The 25,435-nt window shown below is 47.1% G+C and overlaps 10 protein-coding genes across 10 annotated transcripts; 3 read left to right on the top strand and 7 right to left on the bottom strand.

Annotated features, from left to right (window-relative positions):
* Window positions 1–1,123: 1,123 nt before the first annotated feature.
* FPRO_00895 (putative FPR3-prolyl cis-trans isomerase) lies at window positions 1,124–2,763 on the bottom strand (the record flags this gene model as incomplete). Its single annotated transcript, XM_031221359.1, has 4 exons — window positions 1,124–1,329; window positions 1,380–2,022; window positions 2,074–2,529; window positions 2,677–2,763. The coding sequence occupies 4 exons, from the start codon at window positions 2,761–2,763 to the stop codon at window positions 1,124–1,126; spliced, it is 1,392 nt and encodes a 463-aa protein (XP_031075577.1).
* A 952-nt stretch (window positions 2,764–3,715) lies between these two features.
* On the bottom strand, window positions 3,716–4,543 carry FPRO_00894 (uncharacterized protein; the record flags this gene model as incomplete). Its single annotated transcript, XM_031221370.1, has 2 exons — window positions 3,716–3,957; window positions 4,009–4,543. The coding sequence occupies 2 exons, from the start codon at window positions 4,541–4,543 to the stop codon at window positions 3,716–3,718; spliced, it is 777 nt and encodes a 258-aa protein (XP_031075578.1).
* Window positions 4,544–5,345: 802 nt separating this feature from the next.
* On the bottom strand, window positions 5,346–7,503 carry FPRO_00893 (uncharacterized protein; the record flags this gene model as incomplete). The annotated part of the gene is made up of 4 exons (XM_031221381.1): window positions 5,346–5,399; window positions 5,466–6,538; window positions 6,604–6,829; window positions 6,934–7,503. The coding sequence occupies 4 exons, from the start codon at window positions 7,501–7,503 to the stop codon at window positions 5,346–5,348; spliced, it is 1,923 nt and encodes a 640-aa protein (XP_031075579.1).
* A 2,795-nt stretch (window positions 7,504–10,298) lies between these two features.
* Window positions 10,299–11,065, bottom strand: FPRO_00892 (uncharacterized protein; the record flags this gene model as incomplete). The annotated part of the gene is made up of 3 exons (XM_031221392.1): window positions 10,299–10,340; window positions 10,385–10,646; window positions 10,716–11,065. 3 exons carry the CDS (start codon window positions 11,063–11,065, stop codon window positions 10,299–10,301), a joined length of 654 nt encoding a protein of 217 aa, XP_031075580.1.
* Window positions 11,066–13,137: 2,072 nt separating this feature from the next.
* On the top strand, window positions 13,138–14,631 carry FPRO_00891 (probable IZH3 Implicated in Zinc Homeostasis, membrane protein; the record flags this gene model as incomplete). Its single annotated transcript, XM_031221403.1, has 1 exon — window positions 13,138–14,631. The coding sequence occupies one exon, from the start codon at window positions 13,138–13,140 to the stop codon at window positions 14,629–14,631; it is 1,494 nt and encodes a 497-aa protein (XP_031075581.1).
* A 977-nt stretch (window positions 14,632–15,608) lies between these two features.
* Window positions 15,609–16,884, bottom strand: FPRO_00890 (uncharacterized protein; the record flags this gene model as incomplete). The annotated part of the gene is made up of 4 exons (XM_031221414.1): window positions 15,609–15,737; window positions 15,871–16,593; window positions 16,658–16,755; window positions 16,809–16,884. 4 exons carry the CDS (start codon window positions 16,882–16,884, stop codon window positions 15,609–15,611), a joined length of 1,026 nt encoding a protein of 341 aa, XP_031075582.1.
* A 906-nt stretch (window positions 16,885–17,790) lies between these two features.
* On the bottom strand, window positions 17,791–18,774 carry FPRO_00889 (uncharacterized protein; the record flags this gene model as incomplete). Its single annotated transcript, XM_031221425.1, has 2 exons — window positions 17,791–18,533; window positions 18,585–18,774. The coding sequence occupies 2 exons, from the start codon at window positions 18,772–18,774 to the stop codon at window positions 17,791–17,793; spliced, it is 933 nt and encodes a 310-aa protein (XP_031075583.1).
* A 1,025-nt stretch (window positions 18,775–19,799) lies between these two features.
* Window positions 19,800–21,183, top strand: FPRO_00888 (uncharacterized protein; the record flags this gene model as incomplete). The annotated part of the gene is made up of 4 exons (XM_031221436.1): window positions 19,800–20,188; window positions 20,242–20,368; window positions 20,422–20,500; window positions 20,555–21,183. 4 exons carry the CDS (start codon window positions 19,800–19,802, stop codon window positions 21,181–21,183), a joined length of 1,224 nt encoding a protein of 407 aa, XP_031075584.1.
* A 1,723-nt stretch (window positions 21,184–22,906) lies between these two features.
* FPRO_00887 (uncharacterized protein) lies at window positions 22,907–23,963 on the top strand (the record flags this gene model as incomplete). The annotated part of the gene is made up of 4 exons (XM_031221447.1): window positions 22,907–23,026; window positions 23,081–23,146; window positions 23,200–23,442; window positions 23,493–23,963. 4 exons carry the CDS (start codon window positions 22,907–22,909, stop codon window positions 23,961–23,963), a joined length of 900 nt encoding a protein of 299 aa, XP_031075585.1.
* Window positions 23,964–24,790: 827 nt separating this feature from the next.
* FPRO_00886 (uncharacterized protein) lies at window positions 24,791–25,142 on the bottom strand (the record flags this gene model as incomplete). Its single annotated transcript, XM_031221459.1, has 2 exons — window positions 24,791–25,014; window positions 25,082–25,142. The coding sequence occupies 2 exons, from the start codon at window positions 25,140–25,142 to the stop codon at window positions 24,791–24,793; spliced, it is 285 nt and encodes a 94-aa protein (XP_031075586.1).
* Window positions 25,143–25,435: the final 293 nt, after the last annotated feature.

Genomic DNA, 25,435 nt, shown 5'->3' on the forward strand with positions numbered 1-25,435 from the left:
ATAGCCGTGGGATGCAACCCCAACTTTCGTGTTACTACTTCCTTTGCATCTGGACTTCTCGTTCCACGTTCCAGTCTTGGGACAGATCTGAAAAGTAAATGGTTTTTGGCTTGGTCCTCTGCGAAGTCATGAGCATCTTTGGATAGTTCGGCACCTACTGCATGTTAATGGGATATAAACAAGACAAGTAAGACGGCTTACGACTGCGCGCGTTTTTTCTCATATTCTTGAAGGCACCCCGAAAAGGTGCCCATCTTTTTGAACCGCCAGTGCGAAACTTCCATGAAGTTTGCGCCTCTGATCCGTCTGCAACATTCAATTCGGATCCTGGAGATGCTTCAAATATATTCTTCGAATCGCAGGACGAAAGACGGACGAATTGTTGACTGGCTTTCTTCAGCAAGGTTGGTGCCATCATGCTCCAGGGTAGTCAATAAAGATAAATTTGGCACTGCATCCATCAACATCCCAGGACAGGCCGCGTCTAATAAGATAATGCAGTAGCCAGATGCAGAGAGAATGGCGCTCGAGTTTTCTCTCGGCGATGTTGTTGCGGAGCAGAGTCGGGGGGTCGTTGAGTCAGAAGGAGATGAACCTATCTCAAGCTGGGTGGAAGGTTCGACATCCACGACTTCTTATGAATGGTATAATGAAATCAATACAAAGAAGGATCGGCAGGGAGAAAGCACCAAATGAAAAGGAAAGAAATAGTATTTATCTGTATAACCTTACAAAATCCTTTCAGGCACAGGAAAATTATCCCGCCAGCAATAGCAAAGCGCAAGCATAACCCTTTTTATCGTACGCCATTTCATGTCATGCAACGGGGACGGTCCTCGCCACATCATTCCTGTTTTGCCTTTCTAAATGGCCGTCTTGACTCTGCTCTCAACACCGACGGCCCTCGGCAGAATGTACAAGTCTGGGCTCTCTTATCCTCGCATGCAAAACAACCACACCGGGTGAACAGCAGATATGATATATGAAGCCTGGGGAATACAGGCGTCCACGACGTCATCAACTTGTGGCCAAATTCTGCCACCTCTTTGGGGGGTATTATGTCACGAGGTCGGTAGCAAGTCGGCTTGGTGTCGAGTGAGTGGAGGCATATGCTACGCTACACTCACTTGATCTCAAGAAGCTTGACATCGAAGATCAATGTGCTATTGGCGGGGATGCCAGGAAGGCCACGGGAGCCGTAGGCAAGATGAGCGGGGATAGTGAGACGGCGCTCACCACCAATAGCCATGCCAATAACACCAATGTCCCAGCCCTTGATCACTTGTCCCTTGCCAGCCTTGAAGGAGAAAGGCTTGCCCTTCTTGTTGGCTATCAATGTGTTAATCAAGTTGAAGATACCACAGGAGCTAGTTACTTACCATCGAATTGCTTTCCGTTCTGGAGCTTGCCGATATATCGGACACCAACAGTGTCACCGTTCTTAACAGTACGGCCATTGCCAATAGTTCGGTCGTCGATGGTCACGCCCTGAACAACCTTGACCCCAGTGGTGGCCTTGCCCTGCTTGGCCTTCTCAGCAGAGCCAGTGGGACCCTGTTCGAGGTTCTTTGCGAATTGAACCTTCTTAGCGTCCTTCTTCTCCTCGGTAGCAACAGCCTCGCCCTTGTTGTTCTTGAGCTTCTTCTGTTGCTTCTTGGACAGCTTGGCATCATCCTTGGAGATGAGCTCGTCAAGACCCTCGGTAGCCTCTTCAGCGGCGCGCTTGTTCTTGCCCTTTTGGACGGAAACGAGCTTGGGGGCCTCCTCCTCGTCAGACTCAATCTCCTGAACACGGGGGTCTTGGACACCATCAAGCTCGTCACTCTCGTCGCTCTCCTCACCCTCGAGGGCATACTCAAGCTCATCAGGGGAAAGATCGTAGTCATCCTCATCCTCATCCTCATCATCCTCATCATCGTCCATGATGTAGTTACCGGTGAGGTAGATGGTGTGAGTACCAGTAACGACAAAGAAAACCTTCTCGCCATGGTTGACAGTGATATCGAGGGGTTGCTGGTAGTTCTTGCATAAAAGTTAGCTGACAGTTCCGGGGTTATGCTTCCATAGACTCACTCGTTCAGTATCGAGAGTGCAGATGACGAAGTTCTCAAGATCGGCACCCTCTTCGCTGTCATCATCGGAGTCGTCATCCTCCTCTTCGTCCTCCTCTGTAGCCTTCGCTTTGCCCTTGGCCTTGCCGTTGGGCTTAGCATCCTCCATCTCCTCATCAGATTCCTCCTGAGCAGATTCAAGAAGTTTCTTGATGGCAGCAGCCTGCCTCTGCTTCTTGGCCTTGACGGGATCGCTAGGGCCACCGTTGGACTCCTCATCAGAGTCCTCCTCATCGTCGGAGCCGGCGAGGAGAGCCTTCATGTACTCATCATCGATCTCATCATCCTCATCCTCATCGAGACCAGGGAGAGCACGCTTGACGAGGCGCAGGGTGGATCGAGGAACAGTAGGAATGTTGCCCTCACCGTCGGCCTCAGGCTCTTCGGTAGGGTCAACAGCAGCCATGGTAATGCGGAACTGTAGGATTTCACGGTTAGAACTATGAGGTCAAGACCATACTGAACTGCTGTCGCAAATGATGCGCCGCCAACTGAAAGCGAGCTAGCGCAAAGCAGCGCATTGCTTCGCATCAAAAAAGATCCAGCGCGACGGAGAAGAACTTACAGAGGCAGGAAATTCCATGGTGGCTGGAATTAAGATCTCTCCAGGAGGGACCTCGAGGCCATAGACGGGACCAGGAACAGCGGACATTGTGGCGGTTATATGATTACTTTTGTTTCAAACGTAGGATGAAATGTAAAGCGTATTCCGGAAAGAAGCAAGAAAACAGAAAAGTGAGAGGAAGGACGAAGAATGGTGATAGAGTGAGGTTTTCCTAAGAATCTCGCTCCTGCAAAAGAAGAAAACCAAGAATCGAGAAGCAACTCCAGAGCTTCGAAATTTTTTTCGGGGCTCAACAAGGGCCCCACGCGTGCAACCAATAGAACTCTACGATAAAGGTTCTTATCGTGGTGGGGTGTTCACTGTCACAGCAACACGAGCAGGACGAGTTACCTTGTCTCCGCTTTGGTGCAGATTTTCCCGCCGCAAGCTCCACTAAGAAGTTGTGAACAGAGCCGTCCTCCCGTTCTAGGTTCTGAATGACAAAAAGACTTAGGCAACTTAGCATAAGTTTAGGATACCTTTGCTAAGGTTATTTTGACACCCTATATCAAGGCCTTGATGCTTTCTTGCTCCCCGAGGCTGCCTTAGCATGCTGGCAAGACGACTGGGGAAGGGTCAGAAAATTCTGGACTGACACAATTACATATCTGGGTTGGTAGGCATCATTAGTTAGATTTGGTAAACCTTTCTCGCCGTTCTGAGTGCCTTATAAAAGACCTTAACGGGGTTTTAAACAGTATGAGAAGGTAGTAAGCTTAATAAGGGGAGGTAAGAAACTTAAGATATCTACGTTAAAGAAAAAAGGACTCAAGTATATATAGATTTTAATAGAGTATGTAGACTCTTTTAATATATATATATATATATATTTAAAAGAATTCGGAATTAAGCAATAAGTCAAATAGAATTCCGTCAATCCACATTTATCTTAACAGCATGATTCTGTGCTCAGTGAATATCTGAGAGTTGAATGTCGCTCATGAGTTAAGGCGGGTGATTTGAGATTATACAGCATGTTCGGGTATACCGAGGTTGGTGTTTAGGAGGAATCACTATTCGCCCTAAATAAACCTTTCCCAAATGGTACCAGGCTGAAAAACCAGCTCTGGATAACTTGCCATGCGAATACCGTAAAGAACTTGCGCTGGCTCTGATGGTACATCTGAGGTCGATCACCTACATCGACCAACATCGCACCCAGCTTAGAGATCGATTTTGGCCAATATTTGTTCTGTGCCTGAGCATACGCAGCCATGAGATCATTGCCATTGGTTATCCCACCTGATGTTGTTGTAAGCAACTGGCCTAATCTTGGTCCTGGCTTAGACATACCGCTTGACCAAAGGTTACCGTCCTGAATCCACCGATACTCCTCCCCGACGAAATGTGCGTTTGGGTATTTTCGGATTAATTCATCCTGAAGCCCTCTAGGGCCACTTACCTGGCGGCTGTCGAGAATACCTGCAGCACCGCATAGATAAACACCAGTACAGACGCACAATACATCAACGCCCCTGGTGTTGAAATGGTCTCTTAGCCACTTTGTCGATGCCTCTTCAAAGTCGTCCGCTGGATCTGTACCAGGCACGACGATAATGTCAAGTTTGCCGGGGCCAACGTCATCATCCTCGTACGTGTGTGATGCACGGACGGATAGATCTGCAGTTAAGCTCACGGTTGGAAACAACTTTGGCGATGTGATATAGGTAATCTTGGTGCTGGGTGCTATTTCACTAATGTGTGCGGGGAGAGGAAGGAGGCGAAGGTATTCTTTGGACATTGAGGCGAGAACATCGACAGTTGCCAGATCGAGTAGCTGTACGCTTGAGGGCATGAAAACGCCTATGCGTAGCTGCTTCGAAGACATTGGTATAGACGACTATGATGAATTCTGCTAAATTGAGCGGTAGATATTGAGGTAATACTCGTAGGTTTGGGATGATAAATGAAGGTACTCTATGTTCTTTGCTCTTTAAATGTACGTTATCTTAAATAGTTTTAAAGGGTGTCTCCGTCGACAACCCCTACGACTTACAGCCCGTATGAGCTAGGCATTCTTTAAGAATAATGGCATGCAGTTTTTAACAAACATTGGTTCCAACTGCTGAATCTGTCACTCAGCTGTCTTCTCATTGGTTCAACTGACTTTAATATCCGATGTGTTTCGGCACCAGAAGGGCTCCACTCCGGCCGGCTCTCCGACGTTCTCTCTTATGCAAGGTGACGTTGTTCAACTTGTCAGGAAGTAATTATGATATGGTATTACACCTATGAGTCTAAAAGGATTCAATCTTAAGATCTGTAGCTTTCCATCCAAATAGGCGTGGCATAAGCTTATAGTGTTAAAGCACGATGTTTTGTCCTCAATCTTTTCCAGACCCCATGTAATATTTAGAACTGTATAACATCTTTAAGTAGGTGGTGAAGAGTAAGTAATTTATTAGACACAAAACCATGCATCATATATCCATCTGCCTCTCCTCGAATTAGAACATTATGTATATCGTTCTGAGCACACTTCGGGATGATCTCTTAAACAAACCGACCATCATTCTAAGTGTTAAGTACCCTTGCCAAATGCATGGAAGCTTTCCTGACTAACCAAGTCATTGGTATATATTCTTCCCCATATTAGTTGCGAGACTGGCCATATGTACCCATCATCATCATCATAAGCTGTTGCTTGGCACGTCAAGACCCCGGTGGCCACGACGACAGTATTTCTGGTCTTAGGCCATGTTGTCAACCTTCACGCCGGGTATTTGACGCCGCGTTGCCTTCTTGCTCACAGTATAAACAAGTTCCTGGTCCCAAAGCTGGCAAATCAAAGCCTGAGCACTGGGTATGGTGCCATATAGAGGAGCGACAACGGGAATCGCAAAGTAGTCATACCAGTTGTTCTTGAGAGATCGTCGGGAAAAGTCCATCCCGTTGGCCAGTCCAGCCTTGACCATTTCTCTCTCCCGGCTGGCGACTCCTGTCTGGTGGAAACTTTCGTATAGAGACACGTAGACCCCAATTTGAAAGAAACCGTAAATGCGAACAAGATTACACCAGCTAAAAATCCAAGCCAGGCTTCGTGGGTCTCCATTGCCTTCTGTGAGCTTGACATAAAGTGCCGACGAAAGAACCAGTATAGCCATATGAACGGGAAGAAAGTGAGCTTCGAAAAGGCGATGCAGCATATAGAAAACATTTTCCCAGTGGGGGTATTGAATAGTTTCCTTGTGGATGCTTGAGAAGATGCCGTTGTCATAGGCCTGACCACTGTTCTCATCGCTTGAGGAGCTTTCGGGAAAGGCGAGATGATCGGCATCTGAGATGGTGTAGTGAAGGGGTTGATAGGAACGGCAAGTTTGCTTGCGATCTTGCCACAGCTGAACCAGTTTACGAAGCGCAAAGCCAGTATCAAGAGCACCCCACATGTGACGAAGAGCCTGTTTATAACGAGCGCGAGTGTCGTTCAGTAGCCCTCCACCTCCCGTGACGTTACTTTGGCTGACAGGGCTATAGATGACTCGACTGGTTAAGTTGCCATTGAGGGCGAAAAAACACTTGATATACATATGCAGGTCCTCACCGATGGCCTCGCTGCCACAATCCCATCCGCCAACCCGGTCAACCAAATCTAGAGGAAGAGAGTAGACGGATGTAGGCGGAGAGATAGAAGACCCAGGGTACAAGCCAGACATACCAGCAGCGCCCCAGAGTATATCAGCAATACGGACAAGAGACGGAACACAATGTGCGTTCCTGTCGAAAATAATAGGAGCCGAGTAGATGGTAGTCAACGCGGTTTCGGAATAGGATAAGTGCATATTTGTCAGAAGGGTAAAGTAGTTCGATGAAAGATGGCTATCGGCTAGAGAATCCACGAGTCAGCAATGAGCGGGCGAGGATAAAGTGTTAGTTTCCCAACTGGCGTACCATCAATACCAGTGATTATAACGTTCTTCCTCACGGCTTCTGAGTACCTCTCGCTCAGCTTGCGAGCAGTCCATGCGAGATTGCTGCCTTTACCAGCGGCTTCACCCGGGATTTCTGATGGGTGAAGTGTGAAGTCAAGGAATCTGAACTTCTTCGCGAACTCCTGTATCAGTCCAAGAGCCTTCGTTTCGGCGCTACTCTCCCTGTGTTCCATTCCAAGATAGACCTAGTCATAAATGTTAGTGAGAGACTTTAATAGACGAGTCTGACATATTTATGGGATACTGGTACACAGTTGTGCTTTGACATTCAAGAAAGATAAAATCTTACATCATATGAATAATGAGCCTGAGGATGGGATGACAGAACATCGAGGGTCTCCCTGAGTGTATCAACCTCTTCTTTGTAGTTTGGAATGATGATGACATGAACGACGTTGTCATAGGCTCCCGGCACACCGTCTGTGTAATATTCAGGATCGTAATCGCCGGCTTCACTGGTAGTGGAGGAAGCTGGACTGTTTGGGGTGGATATGAGAGTCTCGGAGCTCGACACGGAAGTATAGGAGTCCCGGCGTGAAGCGAGCTTCTTCAGATCAAGTAATGAATCGCTACGCGCTGCTCTTTTCATGGATTGGGTGAGAGTCCAGATAGTCCAGCAGGCTCGGAGAGGGAAAATGCAAACCAGTATATGAACAAAAAGGCAGTAATATGCGAAGACGAAGCTCCAAACACCAGCACCTATGGCAGAATCTGAAGGATATTGGGAGGCAGGCTGTTTGCGTTCATATCGGTATTGTTCAAGAGAGGCATCGTGGTATATGACCCAATAGCAGAGAGCACTTAGCGCGATCATACTTAATCCCCCCGCGCGTTGTGCGAACCATGTGAACAACGACATGTTGTGTAAGATAAAAGATGTGGTTTCTTGCTTGGATATTTGAAGCTTCGATGTGGTTCAAGACAGGCCGAGTAGTCCAGGCGTTTGGCTCAGGTCCGACGAGAGAACGCAAAACAAGAATAGTTTGTATAGACCAGGTCGGCCAGAGCAAGGATTTGTTAACTGGAAAGCGAGATAAGAAAGAAAGACAAAGCGGGCGGGATGACGTTGAAAATGCATGTGTAAGTGGGAGGCTACGGAGAGATATTCGCCTGGTCGATCTGAGGTAGGCTAAGCAAAGTAAGCTATGCTCATCCGATTTCACAATCCGAAAATTAACATTAAATCTAAAGGGAGTTAGCTCTGAGAGATCAGAGAACAAAAAGACATGGGGTGGTCATGATGGTCATGATGGTCAAGTCAAGGGCACAAGACACAGGGTATTCGCCAGACTCCAGATCTCAATAATGGTTACCAACCCTTATGGCACGCGCTATGTTCAAGCTTTTCTGATTCGGCCAGAAGAACAAGATAACATCTGACTGATGCTCCACGCCCCATGTGCCGAAATATGGGGTGGGCAACATGGGACATGATACCGTGAGGCTTGATCGTCATGCTGCTTGCGAACCAACCATCGACTCCATACCAAGCAACTTGGACTAGCAGTATCTTGAGGTATCGCTCGGATTGAAACTGGGATCGATAGCGGTCAACATGGTTTCTGTAGTCTAATAATAAGCTAATGAGACTTAGCAAACAAGCTCATTAACTATACATCTGCTAAGCATTTATGAATCATGGCGAGTGGACCTGACTCGGACCCCTTGACTTTGGCTTAGGATTATCTTTGGCCACTCACAAGGGATCAATTGCCCATGGTGTAACGAGGATACCATGTTTTCTGTTCCCAATCAACGTGATACAGGTCCAGAAGCCATGCCTCCCAGCCAGAGCTACCTCGAGTGCTGAGATGTACTGCACTCAGTCGTTTTCGACCATGAAGACTCATAGGATTCAAGTCGCTCATGAAGCTTAATGTCCGACTTCAACACCTCAAACCCAGGTACTTGACGTAGAGACGAAGCAAACTATGTGCTTAGAAATAAGATTGTCTAGAAAGTGTGACACTTCTCGATTCAGAGTTCCTGGCAAGTTCTTGTCTCTAATCCATGTACTTGTTCATTCATCTCTATGCGGTTTCATGGTAATGCCTTGCCCGCAATCCAAAGCCTCTCTGTTGACACAAATCAAAAGCTGATATGTACGCAAGGCTTAGGTTAATGCGCCTAGATGAGAGTACTGCTTCTCACCAACCCAAGGTTGACTGTCGTAAGGTCTAGTTGCCCTTGGTCAGTGGCATGGCGATATGTATATCCCAAGACAAGATTTGGCACCTTTGGTTTGTCTCAGAAAACACATACTGTGTCAGTCCTACACAGAAGACCACTGATCGGCTTGACATCGATTGTTGCTCATGATCTCAATGGAAATTGAGATGAAGAGTGACGAAATTGATGTAAGACGCTTGACCTTTGGTTGATGCCTGTCCGACAACGTTGCTATGCAGCAATTTTGACTGGCTCGAGGCTGTGTCCACGAGGCTCGCTCAGCTCTCTAGTGGCCGCCTGGCCATTGTAACATTTCCTTGGTCTTAATTGATAGCATGAGAAACCTCTGTCAATCGCAGGCCGTAACCACAACACGCGCCGCTATCAGTGGTTGAGGATCCCGCCAGATATCTATGGGTCCAAGTCCGGTCACGGGTGGGAGTTCGACCACGGCTGGTGATTGTCTTTTTGATATCTACCCAAGGGGTCTGCGATCCATTGGTTGTAGCCAGACAAGCCAGCATCCAATTCAATGTACTTGCTAGTCGACGTGGTTGTGCTGGGTCTCGTTGATGTTACATGACTATCATTGGCCCACGGGGTTGAGTGATTGGATCCCTTGCATTTTCGGATGTCTACCCATGTGAATTTTCGGATAGCGAGAAGCTATACCTCTCTAAGCTCGAGATGTAGGAAAGCTGAGACCTCTTAAATGCAAAAGAAAAGGGAAAAAAAGGGGGAAAAGGGGAAAAATACTTTAATATAAATTAGGTACAGTATATATTTATTGGAACTTATTGGGTATATTTGGCACCTTACTGTGATGCCTGAGCTTTTTAGTTCTATGGGCTCCTCCTCAACTGAGGTGAGACATAACGCATGGTTTACTTGTGGAAGAACGGGAAAATAACCATGAATTCTGTATCGGCGTAGGATCACAGCCGCAATCGTGATGCTGCTAATGCTGCTAATGCTGCTCTTCTAGTTAAGTTGGGTATCAATTCTGAGGCAAGTGTCGCCCTTACAGTAAACACGGGTCGGGGCCGCCATATTGCACTTGGATACTGAAAACAGTCTTCGCTTGGACGTACAACTGAAGACTAAGGGTTTCAATGAAAGAATAAAGCATGCCAACTGCCAAACTGCCCTTTCGCGAAAATAACAGAACCCTCGGACTATCACAGATCAAGATTCGATGGGAACACTTGCCGATTTCTGCGGATTTCTCTTTCAATGGGTATCTTATGTTTAGGAAATCTTGTAACGTTACTCTCCGTGGCAAAGCCCTTCCCTTGTGGTCTCATTCAGGTCCATAAACGCCGTACGCCAACCTGCAATTCTACAGGTGGTTTCGATCAAGTTTGCAACAGGAGCCTCGACATCCAACACTCACGCATTTCCGTGATGTCAGCTCAAGACTGGCTCAGAAGCGTATACTGGGCGAAAACAACCATAGTTCTGCATGTCCTCCAGGAAAGTCGTTATTCAGGGTGCCTTTTCAAACAGCTTCTGAATCGGTTTGGCAGCCTGGGAAAAGGTTAGTACAAAAGCCAGATCGTGACTAGGAAAACCGGCGTCAAGAAACTTGCATCAATGAACTTTTCCAAATCATTATCCAAGTTGGCAAGGTCATCCTTCCTTCTTTTGTTATCCGCAATCAGCTTCTGTTTTCGCTTAAGTAGCTCCTGTCGCTGCTGCTCCAGAGCTTCACGCTCAGACCGTTCGTGATCTATGCGCGCTACCATCAAGGTATTCTCGTCATCATGCTCGTGTTCGGGATGCTGGGCAAGGAATTCCTCGACAGGAATAAGAGGTAATTGTTGGTATTTGTGGCTATGATTTGTTAATGAAATGCTGCACTCGACTTCCAGCTGCGACTGGAGTCAATGTACAAGGGCTTACTCGTATGATTCGCATGCTGTAATTTCTCCTTGGAGGTGTCGTTGTTCGTAATACAGATTCTGAAGCTGGAGATGCAGGCGGTCGACTTCTTGACGCGACTCGGCAGTCTGGGACTTGGTCTCACGTGCGGAGAAACAGACGTTTCGGTGCAGTCCTTTCAGATGCGCTATGGTCGTGAAAAGGAGTTTTTGCTGCTTGGCGATTTCAGCTTGCGCTTCTACTGAAGGAGGCCCTTCGCTGTATGATTGTTCGCCCAGACTGAGGAGTGCGCCAGCCTGGTCGCGTGCTTGGTCTGAAATCTGCAAGACTGCACAAAGCCTTGGGTCCGTAACAATTTTATCGATCGCCATGTTCTGTATCCCTGGGTCGTACTTTTTGATGCGAAAGAGGTACAGTAAGTGCAAGGTGTGGAGAAGAATAGCTGGATGGATTCGAGAAGTCACAAACTCGACCCCAGGCTTTTGTTTGTTCCTGGGCTAACAGAAAGGTGGGGCTGGGCTCACTGAAAGGGTTTCGATGAACATGATCTACTCCATACTGTGTTTCGTGGTCTAACTTGCGGAGAAATAGTACCACAAAATGTAGGCTACCTACTAACCTTATACTTGCTTTCAAGACAACAGCTTATTCTGCACAGCAAACGCTTGGTGAATATTCTTCTAAAAGCAGTCTAAGTGAGAAATCCCTCCTCTGCATAGCCTCTTTAACTGGGGACCTTATGCGTCCTGGTTCAAAATACATATTGGTGACGTAGTTGTTGATTAGCTCCAGCCTCTAAAAATCAACGGTATACTCCGTACCGGTCGATTACCTTGAGCTGATGGTATTTGGTTATTGATTATTGATCTTGTCAATTAGCCTCTCAGTCATATCTTCAGTCAATACTCACTCATCCACCGACTCTCTTTATCGAGTCGTTTGAGTGCCAATTGCTTATTGACTATGACCCAGTATTTTCTCTCTCACCTGCTTGCTCAACTGAATGTCGTCTTTTTAGGCCCCTGCCGTAAACCAAGTGACTTTCCATTGACTTCAGCAGTTGCACCGTTCCTCGACGGCGCGACAATCGAGTTTCGCTCAGACATAGTCTCAATTTGCATTCATGCATTCATTTGATCAACATTTCCACATCTCGGCGAGGTTGAGAATAATAGTTATCATTGATTCTAAGCCTAATAAGCAGACCATTGACAGTGCTACGTTACCGCCAAACAAATGGCTCTTGTGGCTTCTGGTGGCTATGGGATCACCACACAGCTCTGATGTGGATGGATATGAGAGGCCGCGGAACCAAGATCAACGACTACTGCATGGTAAAAGGAAACTCGTGTCTAGTTGCCTTGATGCTCGAAATATTTAATGACTTGTTAGTCCCTATCCTTACAACTTTTAGCATCAATCTCTAAGTACCCTGTTGTCCAGGAACACAGACCAAACGAGAGCGAAATCTCAATCCAAGTGGTCGGAGGGTGCATCGGAGGCGTTTTCACGGTTGGCACCCTATTGGTTCGAGAATGCATCTTTCTTGCGCAATCAAAGTCCATAAGCGGGCCGTGGCGAGCTGAGTTACCGAGCTTTCTATCTCGTGAGAGTCAGGGGCTGTACCGAGGGGAAGGTCATATGCGCTCATCAAGGAATCCGGATGTCCCTCCAATTACCATCCAGAGTCGTGGATACATACTGTCTTTGCTGGTCATGGAAAGGGACCGGGCTTGTCTCCCGATTCTATCGGTATGTTATGTCTTTGCCTTGTTTAAACGATTAGGCCGTTTTTCAAGTGGCGTTCGTTAGTAACCCAACAAGGACGCCAAGACCGCCCCCGGTACCGTCATTTCAGCTACCAGTCCTTTTTTCTTTGATCTGACTGCCCAATTTCTCAACGTCCCATTCATCATGCGCTCTCGCTCTGTTCATTCCTTCGCCCTCTGACCCTTCTCTGCTTGTACTTCCATATCCCCACGAACCATACTTTCCTTTCTAAGCCTTCATATTCTCAACATCATATCATTTCCCCATTTCCAAGCCTTGGCTGCTTCCTTACACGCAGATCCTTATCCAACTCAGCAAGAATAGGAACAGGACAGGACTATTTCCGCCAACCAGACTCGGCAATCGTTGTCCCCGCGTGTAAAATACCCGCATGGTCCGCAAGGGTGCTTCTCTTTGCTGCGCCCAACTTGTTCCGAGACTCCTAATCATTTAGTAATAACCAATTGCGCTCTTCGTTTTTTGCTCGTGGCCCCGACAAAGCCTCACGTTAGCCAAATCGCAACAGAAGTTCGAACGCACACAGCATCGCCAGATGCAGAGAGTTTAACTCGTCGTCACCTCAGTTGCAGCGTCACAGCGCTTGCCGGTTCAGTTTAGCCCAATTGTCGAGGCATAGTCACCACAATATTCGTCTCAAGTCACAGCTGCCATCATGTCAGACGTTACCACCGCCATCACAACGGCCTGCGCCTATAAGGCTCGGGACGGGGATAATATAGCAAGTACATCCGGATCCGACATCCGGCCTGACGTTGAACCCCGAAGACGACGACACTCCTTCTTCATTCCCAGGAGACGATCCATTGTTGGCCATATCATGGATGGCGAAGAGGGTCTTCTTCTCAAAGTCGACCTTTTCCTCTCTGAACTCGAGCGTCGGCTCGATTTTATTGAGAATTATGTCGACTTGAGTAAGGACTCCAGCATCTCTCGTACCTTCTCTACACTCCAGGCTGTTCGTTCGAGATGTTCCCACGCTTCAGAGGAAGTTCTTGGTGCAGGACGACGCCGTTTACACATTATGGTTGATACTCTAGAGGCGAGATACAAGGAGACCTTAGAGGCCGCCGAGTCGCTGAATGAGAAGGCTCACGTTGGAGTCGATTTGCTCGAAAACATGCTCTCTGATTTTGAAGCTAGAGCCTACAAATTGCGTGAGCAGGGCTTTGCAAACGCCGCCAATGCTGCCGAGGCTTTCATGGATGAGGGGCGCCGGGTTGCCAACGAAGGAATCGAGCGTGCCATTCAAGCCGCCCTTTCGCTGGAGGAGCACATTCAACAAGCTATCGTTCTGGCCAAGGAAGGGCGCCTCCTCTCCTACGATGACCTCCCCTCACCTTGGCGAAACAACCCTCACATCCACAAGGGTTACCGTTTCACTGAATCCAAACTCGAATGCGTACGCTCAGCCTTTAATCTTTCCAATGAGCTAGTCAACATCTGGTCCCATGCACTGGGTCTCATTTTGGTCCTCGCGATCGCGTTATATTTCTACCCAAATACTGCCAACTTTACACTCAGTACGAAGTCCGATGTATTCGTCGCGGGCGTCTTTTTTGTTATGGCTTGCCTCACTTTGGTTTGCTCAACGGTTTGGCACACTATGAATGCTGTTGCAGATGTCGATGCCATTTCAATATTTGCCTGCGTGGACTATACCGGCATTTCTCTGTTGATTGCTGCCTCAATCATGACGACTGAATATACAGCCTTCTACTGCGACCCTGTAAGCCGATACATCTATATGGGTTTAACAGCTTTCCTCGGAATCGGAGGCGTCATTCTTCCGTGGCATCCTCGCTTTAATGGTGCTGATATGGCATGGGCGCGAGTCGCTTTTTTTGTTGGCCTTGCCTTGACTGGGTTTATGCCTATGGTTCAGCTTGGGTGGACTCACGGGCTCGACTTTGTGTACAATTTCTACTCACCAATTTCCAAGTCGATGCTCGTGTACTTTACGGGCGCCGTTGTTTACGCCAGTAAGATCCCCGAAAGGTGGTTTCCTGGCTGCTTTGACTATGTTGGTGGAAGCCATAACCTCTGGCATGCCGCAGTTCTCGGAGGCATCCTCTTCCACTACTCGGCCATGCAGACCTTCTTTGCCAACGCCTTCCACCGAGCAGAAGCTGGCTGCCCTTCATATTAGATCATCAGGGGTGGTCGGAAGTGCCTTCAGTGACCAACCCAAACGGGCTAACAAGTCTATCTACCCCCTGGAAGCGTGTCAAATATTTGGCTGATTCTGTCAAGTCTTAATCTACTTGGCCCGCGCCGTTTGGATCCTGCTATGGTTAGTTGCGTGCTCTATCAGAGTTGATCTGAGCGCGACCCCTGTGGCAAGACTTTAATGGAGTACCTATGCGTGCCTTAGGTGCAATGTGAGTCCAATGCCACTACCTATACAAGGGGTATTGCGCCGGAGACTTGGATTGAAACAACTTATTAACCCTGTTAAGACGTGTTGTTCGTCCATGACACGAAAACGTCACAAACTAGCAGGCATACTTGAGTGATAATAGACAAAAGCTATACACTCAGATCTTCTTGATGAAGCTAGAAGCTTGAATGTCGTCATGAAAAGCACACGCATGTAAGCTGGCGCTGAGTTTGATTGATGAACGGATTGAACATGACCCAAGAGACATGTGTGGACGATGCAGTAAGTTCACAATATGATACGAGGCATGTGTAAATAGATAATAGATAACCAATGGTATATTCATTCATTCATTCGTTCGTTCATCCTATAGCATTTGTCTCCGTCAGAACCCTGAGCTCTCTATCCTAAGATATCCTAAGATATCCTAAGGTTACCCATGTCTATTTGTCTTTTGGGATCAAGCTCATACCCAAGTCAGCGCAGTGTAGCTGATTCCTCCAGGCGACTCAAATGGCTCTCAGACGAGAAATGAACATTCTTCTGCCTGCCAATGTATCCTTGTTCTGTGACGCCTTCCTTTGGGCGTAAGCCTGGCGCCAGGTTGGCACTGTTACTTGCAAAAGCATGCCATGTCAAATATCCAACATCAACTCACAGACAATAATATATACTTACAAGACTATCACGTAGCTTACGTCATGTATTATAGCTGGGTCATCTATATAAAAGAGTTGTAATTGTAATTACAGCTTGGATTCATCTACCTCATCGTCTTCACCAAAGATGTTGAGAAATGAGATATGAACTTCGTCAGTCAAGTCGCTTGCCTGTAGACTGCGTCCCTTCTTAGAAAAGGCTAGACGCGAACATTCCTAGGAGACAGTTAGTATGATTCTTTGGGGCCATAGAACTCCGGGGTTCGCCTCTTGGCGGGCAGGTTAAGAGAGAATAGCAGCCAGAGGTGACCTCTGTGCCTTTGAGTCAGAAAAGGGGTAAAAGACATACTCTTGTGATAGCAGAGCCACCGAAGGCTGCCAGACCAACCAACTCGTGCTCGCCGATGGGGTCCTTGCCGACATCCCACAGACGGTCCAGGTAGGCTCTCCTCCATCCCAGAAATGTGGCAATTGAGCCAGTCAGAGTATCTCCCTGCCCTCCACTCCTCTTCTTACCACCTTCAAGGTCCACAGTCAGTGTCGTTTCGCCGTTGGAGATGTAATCTTTGGCACCCTTCTGAACCACTGTCACGCCCTTAAGAGTTTTGGCCAGAGACTCAACGCGAGCGGTCTCAGGCGCATCGTCGTCGACCTTGACTTTCAGTGCGTCGCACAATTTGCCAAACTCGACAACGTTGGGTGTCAGCACAGCGCCGTCGTAACCGCTCACCAGCTCGGGCTGTGTGTGCACTATCGCCAGAGCATCAGCATCCAATACAATGGGGAGCTCTTGCTCGCGAGCGGCGCGGATAACGCGGGCGACAGTAGCGTGCATCAGAGGATCACGACCCAGACCAGGCCCGATGACGAGGACATGGAGGCGAGGCAGTAGGTCTTTGATCTGAGCCGCAATGTGGTCAGCATTGGACTCGGGGTCCTTGGAAGCATTCCAAGCCGCAGGCTCATGTTCTTTTTTGGCGTTTTCGCTCTGTCGCATCAGCGGATGAACCATGAGGTTTGGCGAGTATGACTTGATGACAGTTGCGGCTGCTGGTGTACAAATGACATGCGACTATATGCGAGAGCCATGGTTAGCCGGAACATATCATTGAGAAAAGTACGAGAGTATAAATCACCAGATCAGAGCCCAGCCTTGCGCTCGCCATGGCTGAGAAGTAGGGTGCGCCTGTATAATTTTCACTGCCACCGATGACGGCGACTCTACCCAACTGGCCTGTTCTTGCGTCAGTCTTCAATCATCCAGAATCAGTGCTTTTGGCAACAAACCCTTGTGGAACTTCTCTAGCATTGGCGGAATCATACGCCGCACCTTGGAAAGGACCTCTTTTGTAGCAGAAGACATTTTTGGGCCGGATTCTTGAGACGACATTGCAAGAGACTTATGTGATGAGAGAATGAAAGTTGAGGCTGAGACGTTGCAGGAATTGAGATGTATCCGTGAGTAGCGGGGTGTTAATTAGATCAGATCACTTGTACGCATAGAGTCCAGTAGGTAGGTGATGAAAGGCCAAAAATATGTGAAATGACGCAGCTTTTAAGAAAGAATCGCAAGACAATCGGCTAGATTTTATTTGAACGGAGTCCAATCGATCGGAATCGATGAGGTATTGCCAGCTTGGTGTTACAAGTTATGATGTCACTTTTGTGAGCATTAAGCTCCAGGTGCTTTGTTCAATAAAAATAAACCCAGGCAAAGACCAAATCATTGACGGGTTCTAAGTTTGTGAGAGAGGTGGATTATTCTGTCTACAATATATAAGTTAGGTATCCAGTTGGCTTCATTCGACCGCGTTGTTTATCCCGGGGTTAACTAGGAGAAGGCCAAAATCCGAAGTCCTCTGTCAAAGACATTGATGAAGAAGGAATTGGGATTTTTAGAGAAGCACCATTATTTGAATCCGCGATTCCTAGCTCACTCGCAGATAGTTCATTTTCCGATCCAGACGAACAAAGTGAGCCTCCACAGAAGAGCAAATAGACTGAGGTAAATCCAGGCTATCTTAGGATATCTTAGGAGAGAGATCTCATTGCTTCGTATTAACCCTAGCTGAAGAATATATGCTTCTGTGGTATTGGTAAGTCCCCAGGATGGAATGAATAAGAAGAACTTTAGTTTTCTCTCATGTGAACACTAAAAAGTTTTCTATTATTTCACATCGACAGACAAGTGGTTCGGTACCGTATTTCTCTCTGCCAGCGACGGCTTCTAATAACATTTTCATACTCCTGCAAATACTCCTGCAAAGGTTCAAGGGGATTGAGTTCCATCACGAACACGCATCACCTCAACAGCCTCCATCATTGGTACCACAGTATGATCCTCGTGATCATACTTTGGCCAATACTCATGAATATCTCGCCTGATGTCACCCCATGAGCTCCAGTCTCCATGCCAACGAATGTGCATCTCGTCATCGTCTTTGACTTGGATAAAACTGATATCAGTATCGACCAGAGGCTGGTGTCTCATAACGAACATGAGTCTCTTACAGTCTGGAAACATCTTTCGAACATCTTCGAGCAGCCGATCTAGTTTGACGTCGGACTCTTCTATACCGGGCCATTTCACCGCAACGTTCCAAACGTCGTCAATTTCATCCGTACCAGGCAGTAAATACCTGCATACCATCTCCTTGTCCCAATAGACAATGTCCGTAGATGGTAGCAACCAAAGGCTTTTGTAAATGCCGATGTTCAGTCCGAATAACTGTCTGGCTTCCCCTTTGAAAAGAGCCTGAGATTCGCGACACGCTTGCGCAGAAGCTGGAGGTTTGTGAGGAAGTATGATTCGTATGCATCCTGTTTCGTTATGTTCAGGAATAGGCCCAAATCTAAAGATCCTTGGCTTTCGGAAAGACAATCTCCATATTGTTATTCGCAGCTCAACAGGAAGTTTGTTGAACTTATGGAATGCTGTAGTAGCGCAGTTTGTCGTAGTAAAATCTTTGCTTGGTCCACCAATTTCAGCTTTCAGATGTAGCAGCTGATGTCCTACGAAACAAATTCAGCATAGAATGATGTGAAAGCTAGAATGAGACAAACCATCTTGTGTTGCGAAGTTCACGTCCAATGTTCCAGACACTCTTGGGAAGAGCAACTGGAGCTTTTGGAACGGCGATATCACCGCTTTGTAGATCTTGGAACTCAGCGACAGAGTTGGCAACAAAGATGGAATAGTATTCCGTCCTTGAAGCGGGGGGCCAGAGTCAATCAAGGGCTGTTGACTAGGCATCATGTGCCAGGTGGAAATGGTGCATTGGCACCCAAGGGTATACGTTGAGGTTCAAGTAGAGGAGAGGCAATGGGGTATGTCAAAGTTCAAGGAGTAACAAAATCTTTCAAAGTACCTAGAAGTAGAAAATGAAGAGGTTTGTGTGTGAGAATAGCTTTGCGTTTGGATGGTTGGCAAGGTTGGCAAGGTTGGCAAGAACAGGTGTGCAGCAACTGCTCGGTAACTGGCAGAAACCACCAGGTAACATGCACCTCTGTTTATGAAAACAGTGGGCCTTCACATGAGAGTTTTCGCAGCGTGAACTGAGATAGATCTAGATAAATTACCTAGATACCTGAACGGCGTACATCAGCTTTAGAAAGCTACGATCTCTTGAGCGGCCTATCCATACATGGGCAAAGCTGTTGCCTGAAATAAGACAGTATGCTTCTTTTATAGCGCTGCTTATTCCTCCGCAAGTTACCAAAATTTAGTTATATAAATTAAGTTCTTTCTCAAAAAATGGTCAGAGAACTTGTCACATATCAGGGGTGGGTAGATTTATGTAAAGAAGAGCAGTGTCCGTTCGGTTTCCTTCTTCTATTGGCCATTTAGGACTTCAGATCATCAAGTGTCAAATTTATAACAACCAAGCGTTTAAGAGTTCCCTAAAAATAAAACTTGGACCGTGTTTTATCTTGCGCAAACAGTACGCCAGTGCAGTAGGTATCCGTTCGAGGGCGAATCACAATAAGACGGGTGCTTGAGCGACAGACGGCTGGCAGCTGTTGGCGGTCCTCGCAGCCAGGCGAAAACTGTTTATGATTCATATTTCAGCGCCCTGCTTCAATCCTTTCCTGAGTTCCGTGCGACTCGGACCTCACACAAAAGTGTTATTGTGCATCCTTGGAGTGTATCTTTCGCAGTTGGTGCGCTCTTCCATGCGCTCAGTTGCTTTCAGCTAGAAAGCCCTCTGTCAACTCTCACGAAGCATCCTGTTCCATACATTCTGGATTCCTCTTTCTTTTAATTACTAACTAGTCGTCATGGAGCATGTCTCCATAGATGGGCGGCGAAGGAACAAAGCATCAGTCCCGATTCTTTATCCGTCGCGCAAGTCAGAGACAGACGCAGCACCCTCCCTTCGACCAGCCTCACCTCCCAAAAGTAACCCATGGGCTCCAGCCAAAAAGCCTCGGGTCAATCCTACATCGCGAATGTTTCCGCCCCTGCCCAAGCCTCAAGCACCATGGTCGCCGGTCAAAACACCTACTGCCAGTATGTCGAGGGCCTCCTCGCTTTCTCCAGGCGAAAAGATATCCATAGATGATACAGTATCGGGTGCGTTCGGACCTGGATCAACGTCCCCTTCCTCCATCACGTCTTCCTCATCTCGCCATATTTTTGAGGCTGCGGCACCACGAGCAACTTCAAAGTGAGCTGATCCTTCTCTGTGTCCACCTATTACCATCAACTGACCGCCTTTAGTCTATGGAATTGTCCTTTCGGCGCTGATGTGGTGGTACGGTCGGGGAACTTAAGCTTTCGAGTCCATCGCAACATTGTGGTACCTCAGTCAGGCTGGTTCCGCGATAACCTGCCACCACCCAACGTGGTAAGTATCCTCTCTTCCGTTCAGCTTGGGATTATTCGAACTCAGAACTCCAGGATGGGACACCAGTTGTGGTGACTGTGGGCTTCGCTCCTGAAACTGTCGCTCATTGTTTACGTTTCATCTATACCGATAGTAAGTGTCGGGGTTATCTAAATCGAGGCATACAGGAACTGATACGTGAAACAGAAGTTGAGATTTGCGACATCGATACCCAAAAGCCCTGGAATGCTGCGCATATTCCTTGTTGCGTCTTGGCGTATACCACTGCTGTCTACTTGCGTATGGCGAAAATGACATGCCATCTTCTTCGCGTGATCGAGAATACTTCCAGTGAACTTGGAGCTCTAATACGCAGAGACCATATCTCTCAAAAGCTGGACTGCTCCCAGTGGGTCCAATTCCCATGGCACTATCAGAGGGCATTGGATATCATCGTTCGGGGACAGCCTCAGAAGCTGATGGTGCCCATGAGACTAGCTATGGCAAGCATCCTTGATGCTGTGCTCTTCTGGGTGGTACGGCACCCTCTTTTTGCCAGCGACCTGAAAACGCCGTGGCAAAAGATTCTGGAAACCAGTATGCATGATATTGCTGAGTATAAGCAGCTGTGCCGAAGCGCCCATCTATTCAATAGTCCGTTGCCAGATGAGTTGGCATTGCTGGAGCTATTCGAAGAAACGAAAGCAGGAAAGGAGCCACCAGAACCTTCAAAGTCAGTGGGGACACAAACAGAAGACGATGGGCCTGACCAAGAATCGAAAGGTCAGAGAAGTGATTTTTCTTTCACTCAGCGCGAGAGGCGAGGCTCGCTGTAACTTTCGACTTATTTGTTTACTTGAGGACTTGAGAAGGAGGCAACATGGTATTTTTATTTTTTATTTTTGGACTTCTGGCTACGACGAACTATATTGTAGACAAAAGAGTTAGAGCCATTGATGACCAGTGGCGGATATTAGCTATTTGTATTCAGAAAACTTTTTAAAAAAATAATAATAATAATAATAATAAAGGCTGGTGTTGGCAACGAGTTCCCGGGTAGAGTAAGAAACTGTATTAGGTCGGCCCTGGGTTGTATTCCGTTCCAGGTTGACCCAGGCTATCAGCTCAAAGATTCAGCTGCGCAACGAGATTCGAAAGTACTTTGCAGCTGCTGTGACCTATCCAGCCAGCCAATAACACCAACATCCCATGACCAGCAAGACTATTTAGATAGAACTTACAGCTGTGCGTGCGTTTCATCTTTACTGACGTTGGATAGAGGATTATGTTCGTTGACTGTCTTTCTCTGGCAATGTCTGGGTCGCCAAAGGAGAAATCAGAATACCAGTAACACTTTTTGTGATTCCCATGTGTTTTGACTTGAGCAGGTGATTTCAAGCGACAAAGGCCACCCTGCCGATTTGGAGAGTAAAGAATCCCCTTCTTTGAGCATTGTCTCCGAGGAGTTACAAAATGAAACCAGATTCCATCGTGTCTAGATGCGCATGTCTCGTGCTGTCGAAAGATCGAAACATTCATTGAACGAGGATGATTTTCCATATATTCTTTTGAGAGGAGTTTATCGTCATTCGCAGCTAAGCATTCGCCAACGACTAGGACAAATTCCGTGCCGATACTATGACTCAGCAACCATATCATAGAAAATCTCAGTGACTCTTACATGGGCGTTGCTTCAATCCCAATCATTCTCTTGTTCAGTGAAGTCGGCTTTGGTCAACCCTGTGTACACATCCGCGAAGTTTACTCCGGCTTTTGAGCTTAGGATGTGGCTGTTGGGTGGTTTCACTCGTATGATCTTGAACTTGGCCCGTCCTGGCTTTGCCGTGTTGTAGGTCAGCCCCGAGTCACTAAATGCCCAGTCTTGTGTCTCGTCATCCCTGATCAAGATCAACACCAAGGCATGTTGAAGTCGGTAAGGTGTAGGTAAGTTGCATGTTTCCTGTTTGAGTCGCCCAACTTGATATGTGTGAAATGCAAGATGTGGTCGGGGAAGAAGAGTCGAAAAAGGAGAAACATCTTAGTGGTATTGTTGGAGGATACCACCGAGAACAATAAGCTACTTAGAGACAATAGGCCAGGAGAGTGGTGTGTGTGCAAGCCGGAGGAGTGGGGTTGAAGAAGGAGAATAAATAAGGCAGAGGTTCAGCATCAGAAGATCCTATCTGTAAGAAATAGGAATCTAGGCGACAGCGATGATTCACAATACGTGACTCTTAGTTTCATATGAGATAACAATATTTCACTTGACTATATAAAGCGAGGCCTCTCTATCATTTCAAACTTATATTATTTGCCAGCGCTTATATCAACCTAAGGTATCCTCGAGCCTTCGATGAACGACAGAACCCCGCTTAACAGCCTGTGCTCAGAGAATACATAATACTTCAGCTCTCTACCATCGAGATAATACCCCCGGTGTGGCTCGCAGCCTTGAGATTCTCTGCTCACCTTACAGCATCTCATCTATCGACAATATCCCTGGCGTGGATCGTGGCCTTCAAATCATCTACTCGCCTTGTGTCATCTCATTCATCGACAATGCCCTACGTATACAAACCATCGATCTTGAAAAGCTTGGGCATCCCGACATGGGAACAAGTCCGGATGATGGGCGCAGAGGGACTGCGCGAACAACAGCGCCACCGTCAAGAGGCAGAAGTCAGTATCATCACAAAAGTTTAGACAACAACCTTTTACTAATTTGGTTATCAGGAGGGAATTCAAGCTGAGAAGCAAAATTCCGGTAAACAAAAGGACTCACCTGAAACACCTGCCAAGGTAAGGGCGCTTCTTTCGAGTACAGGATATTCGCTGACCAGGTGGATCTTTAGGAACCAAGAGAGAAGTATGATGACCCCACGCAGAGAGACAATCAAGGTGATACCTCTGAAAGTGATACCTCTGAAGGCGGTGTCTCCATCAAGGACGATGATGTCCTCGAAGAACAGTCAAAGGGGCAAGCCAAGGAGATGAAACAAGTTCGATCTATGGTTGCTGATTTGGAAGTGGAGGTGGATCAACTCAAGAAACACACTGATAAACAAGAGGGCCTTAAGGAGACACATCTGGAAGAGGTAGGAAGGCACAACTCTTTGTTGACATCCTCCATGGAAGAGAACAAGAGCTTGAAGTCTTCCGCCCCCCCCCCCCCCCCCCCCATCAATCACCAGCTGGTGTGAGTCCAGTCGCCACGGCAGGTGGTGAGGCTCCTGAATCCGTTGAGGGTGCCTCTGGCGATGGGTCTAAGCCATCTACCTCTCAAACTAGCGACTTCAAGACGGAAACATCTACTCCTGAGCCTCTGAGTATCCCGTGTGGTCTATACGGGACTATCAATGCTGGGCCTAGCATTCCTCTCGATGGACGACAGGAATCGCTTAAACTCAAGGCCTCCGTTCAATCGTCCCCAACTCCCACACCAACACGAAAATTCACCGTCGGTGGTTTACCCAGGTCCAACACGCCCAGGACGCCTTCCAATCGTTCATCCTTGTTCGACGACCGTACCTGCGGCAAAACTGATCCAAGACGGAAACAGCACAAAGGCAGGCCGCCTGAGACCATGAGGGAAACGTCCAACAAGGACGGGAAGTAAATCAGAAGAGTACAGCGTCAAAAGATCTGCGATTGGGCAATGATATTCGGCCTCGAGTTGAGATTTGGGCGGTCAAGAATCGTATTGGGACAATGGAGCAACTGTCAACTGTCTTAGAGCTTAGGTAGTAGAACTTGCAGTCGAGGAGCGGCATAGCAGATTTCGCCCTCCACTATTAGCCAGCCGAACTGAGATACTTTTCATCTTGATTCCGATAGCACGGTAGATTCACATTTGCCTCCTATCCTCACTAGCTTTAAGGAAGTTTTTTTACTCTTGAATTAATGCTATGATGTTACTTATGTTTTGAAGAGTATGAAGAATGCAATCCATATAATATGGATCTCCCATCCAATATGAACTCTTATGTAGTTACCACCACCTTATTCAGAAAAGGCACTTAGATCCTGAGAATGTCTCTCCATAGATGACGAATTACAAGAGTTTGATGTTATCAAATGGGAAATCAATGGGGGCTTCTGGCTAAATCTCTCTTCAATAATTATACACATACCTAGTCAAGACAGAATCACCCAAGGGGCCATGTTATCTTAAATGCTGCGTATGTTCTTATGCAACGAGTATTCAAAAAGAGGAGGCTATTCCGAATCACTTGGAAAGAAATTTCATTTCCCTCCAGCCCCATAAATTAATTGCGAAATTGACAATAATCCGGCCAAAAATGACCACCCAAAACTCAGAAATGGTGGATTGAATTATTAAGCCTAGCTTCTCTCAAACCCGAGGCTCTGAACCCTCTGAATCATCTCCTCCGACCCCTGAGGCTCAGACAATTCCTGTTTCGCGAGCTTATAAACCTCCGTGGACTATTCATGGCGTTTCTTTGTCATTCCTTCCAGCATTTTCAGCATGTGGTCCATTGCTGCATGGGCACGTCGTTCTAAACGCAGATCGTCCCCCCAGGCTTCGACGCTGCATACAAATGCATCCCCGGCACGCTTCTTGTCTTCATCGGTAGAATTCTCTGCATCCACAACTGCCAGAAATTTCCCAAGACATTCTTCTACGTTCTTGGGCAGTAAACCAGGAACTGAACTTTCAGAGTTAGCGCATTCTTAGAGAATCCTAAGCGTTCATCGTCCATCCAGAATACTGACCTGAGGAGTTCTGGTCTGGTTTCTTGGCGGGAGTAGGCTTGTCGCTGTTCTTTTGATCCATGTCGACTATCGATGCGCAAAGAGGCGTTTGATAAGGATAAGACTTTTGAAAGTTGAGGTATGCACGCCCAGGTGACGGTTTGAAGGCAAAGAGGTGTATTATAGTATAGGAAGGTGTTCAGTGTTAAGTCTCTAGTAAACTTATCTCGATGTTAAGTTAAAAGGAGGAATTGTTTTGTTTCTGCCGATTGAATTTATCAATTAAATATTAGATTGCCAGTGCCTGACAGTGATTCACTGCATCTTAACAGGCTGGTCTGGTGCCGAAGAGTCCTGGGTATTCATGTATTTAAG

This window comes from Fusarium proliferatum, assembly GCF_900067095.1.
Source record: "Fusarium proliferatum ET1 genome assembly, contig: FPRO_scaffold001, whole genome shotgun sequence".
Taxonomy (NCBI): domain Eukaryota; kingdom Fungi; phylum Ascomycota; class Sordariomycetes; order Hypocreales; family Nectriaceae; genus Fusarium; species Fusarium proliferatum.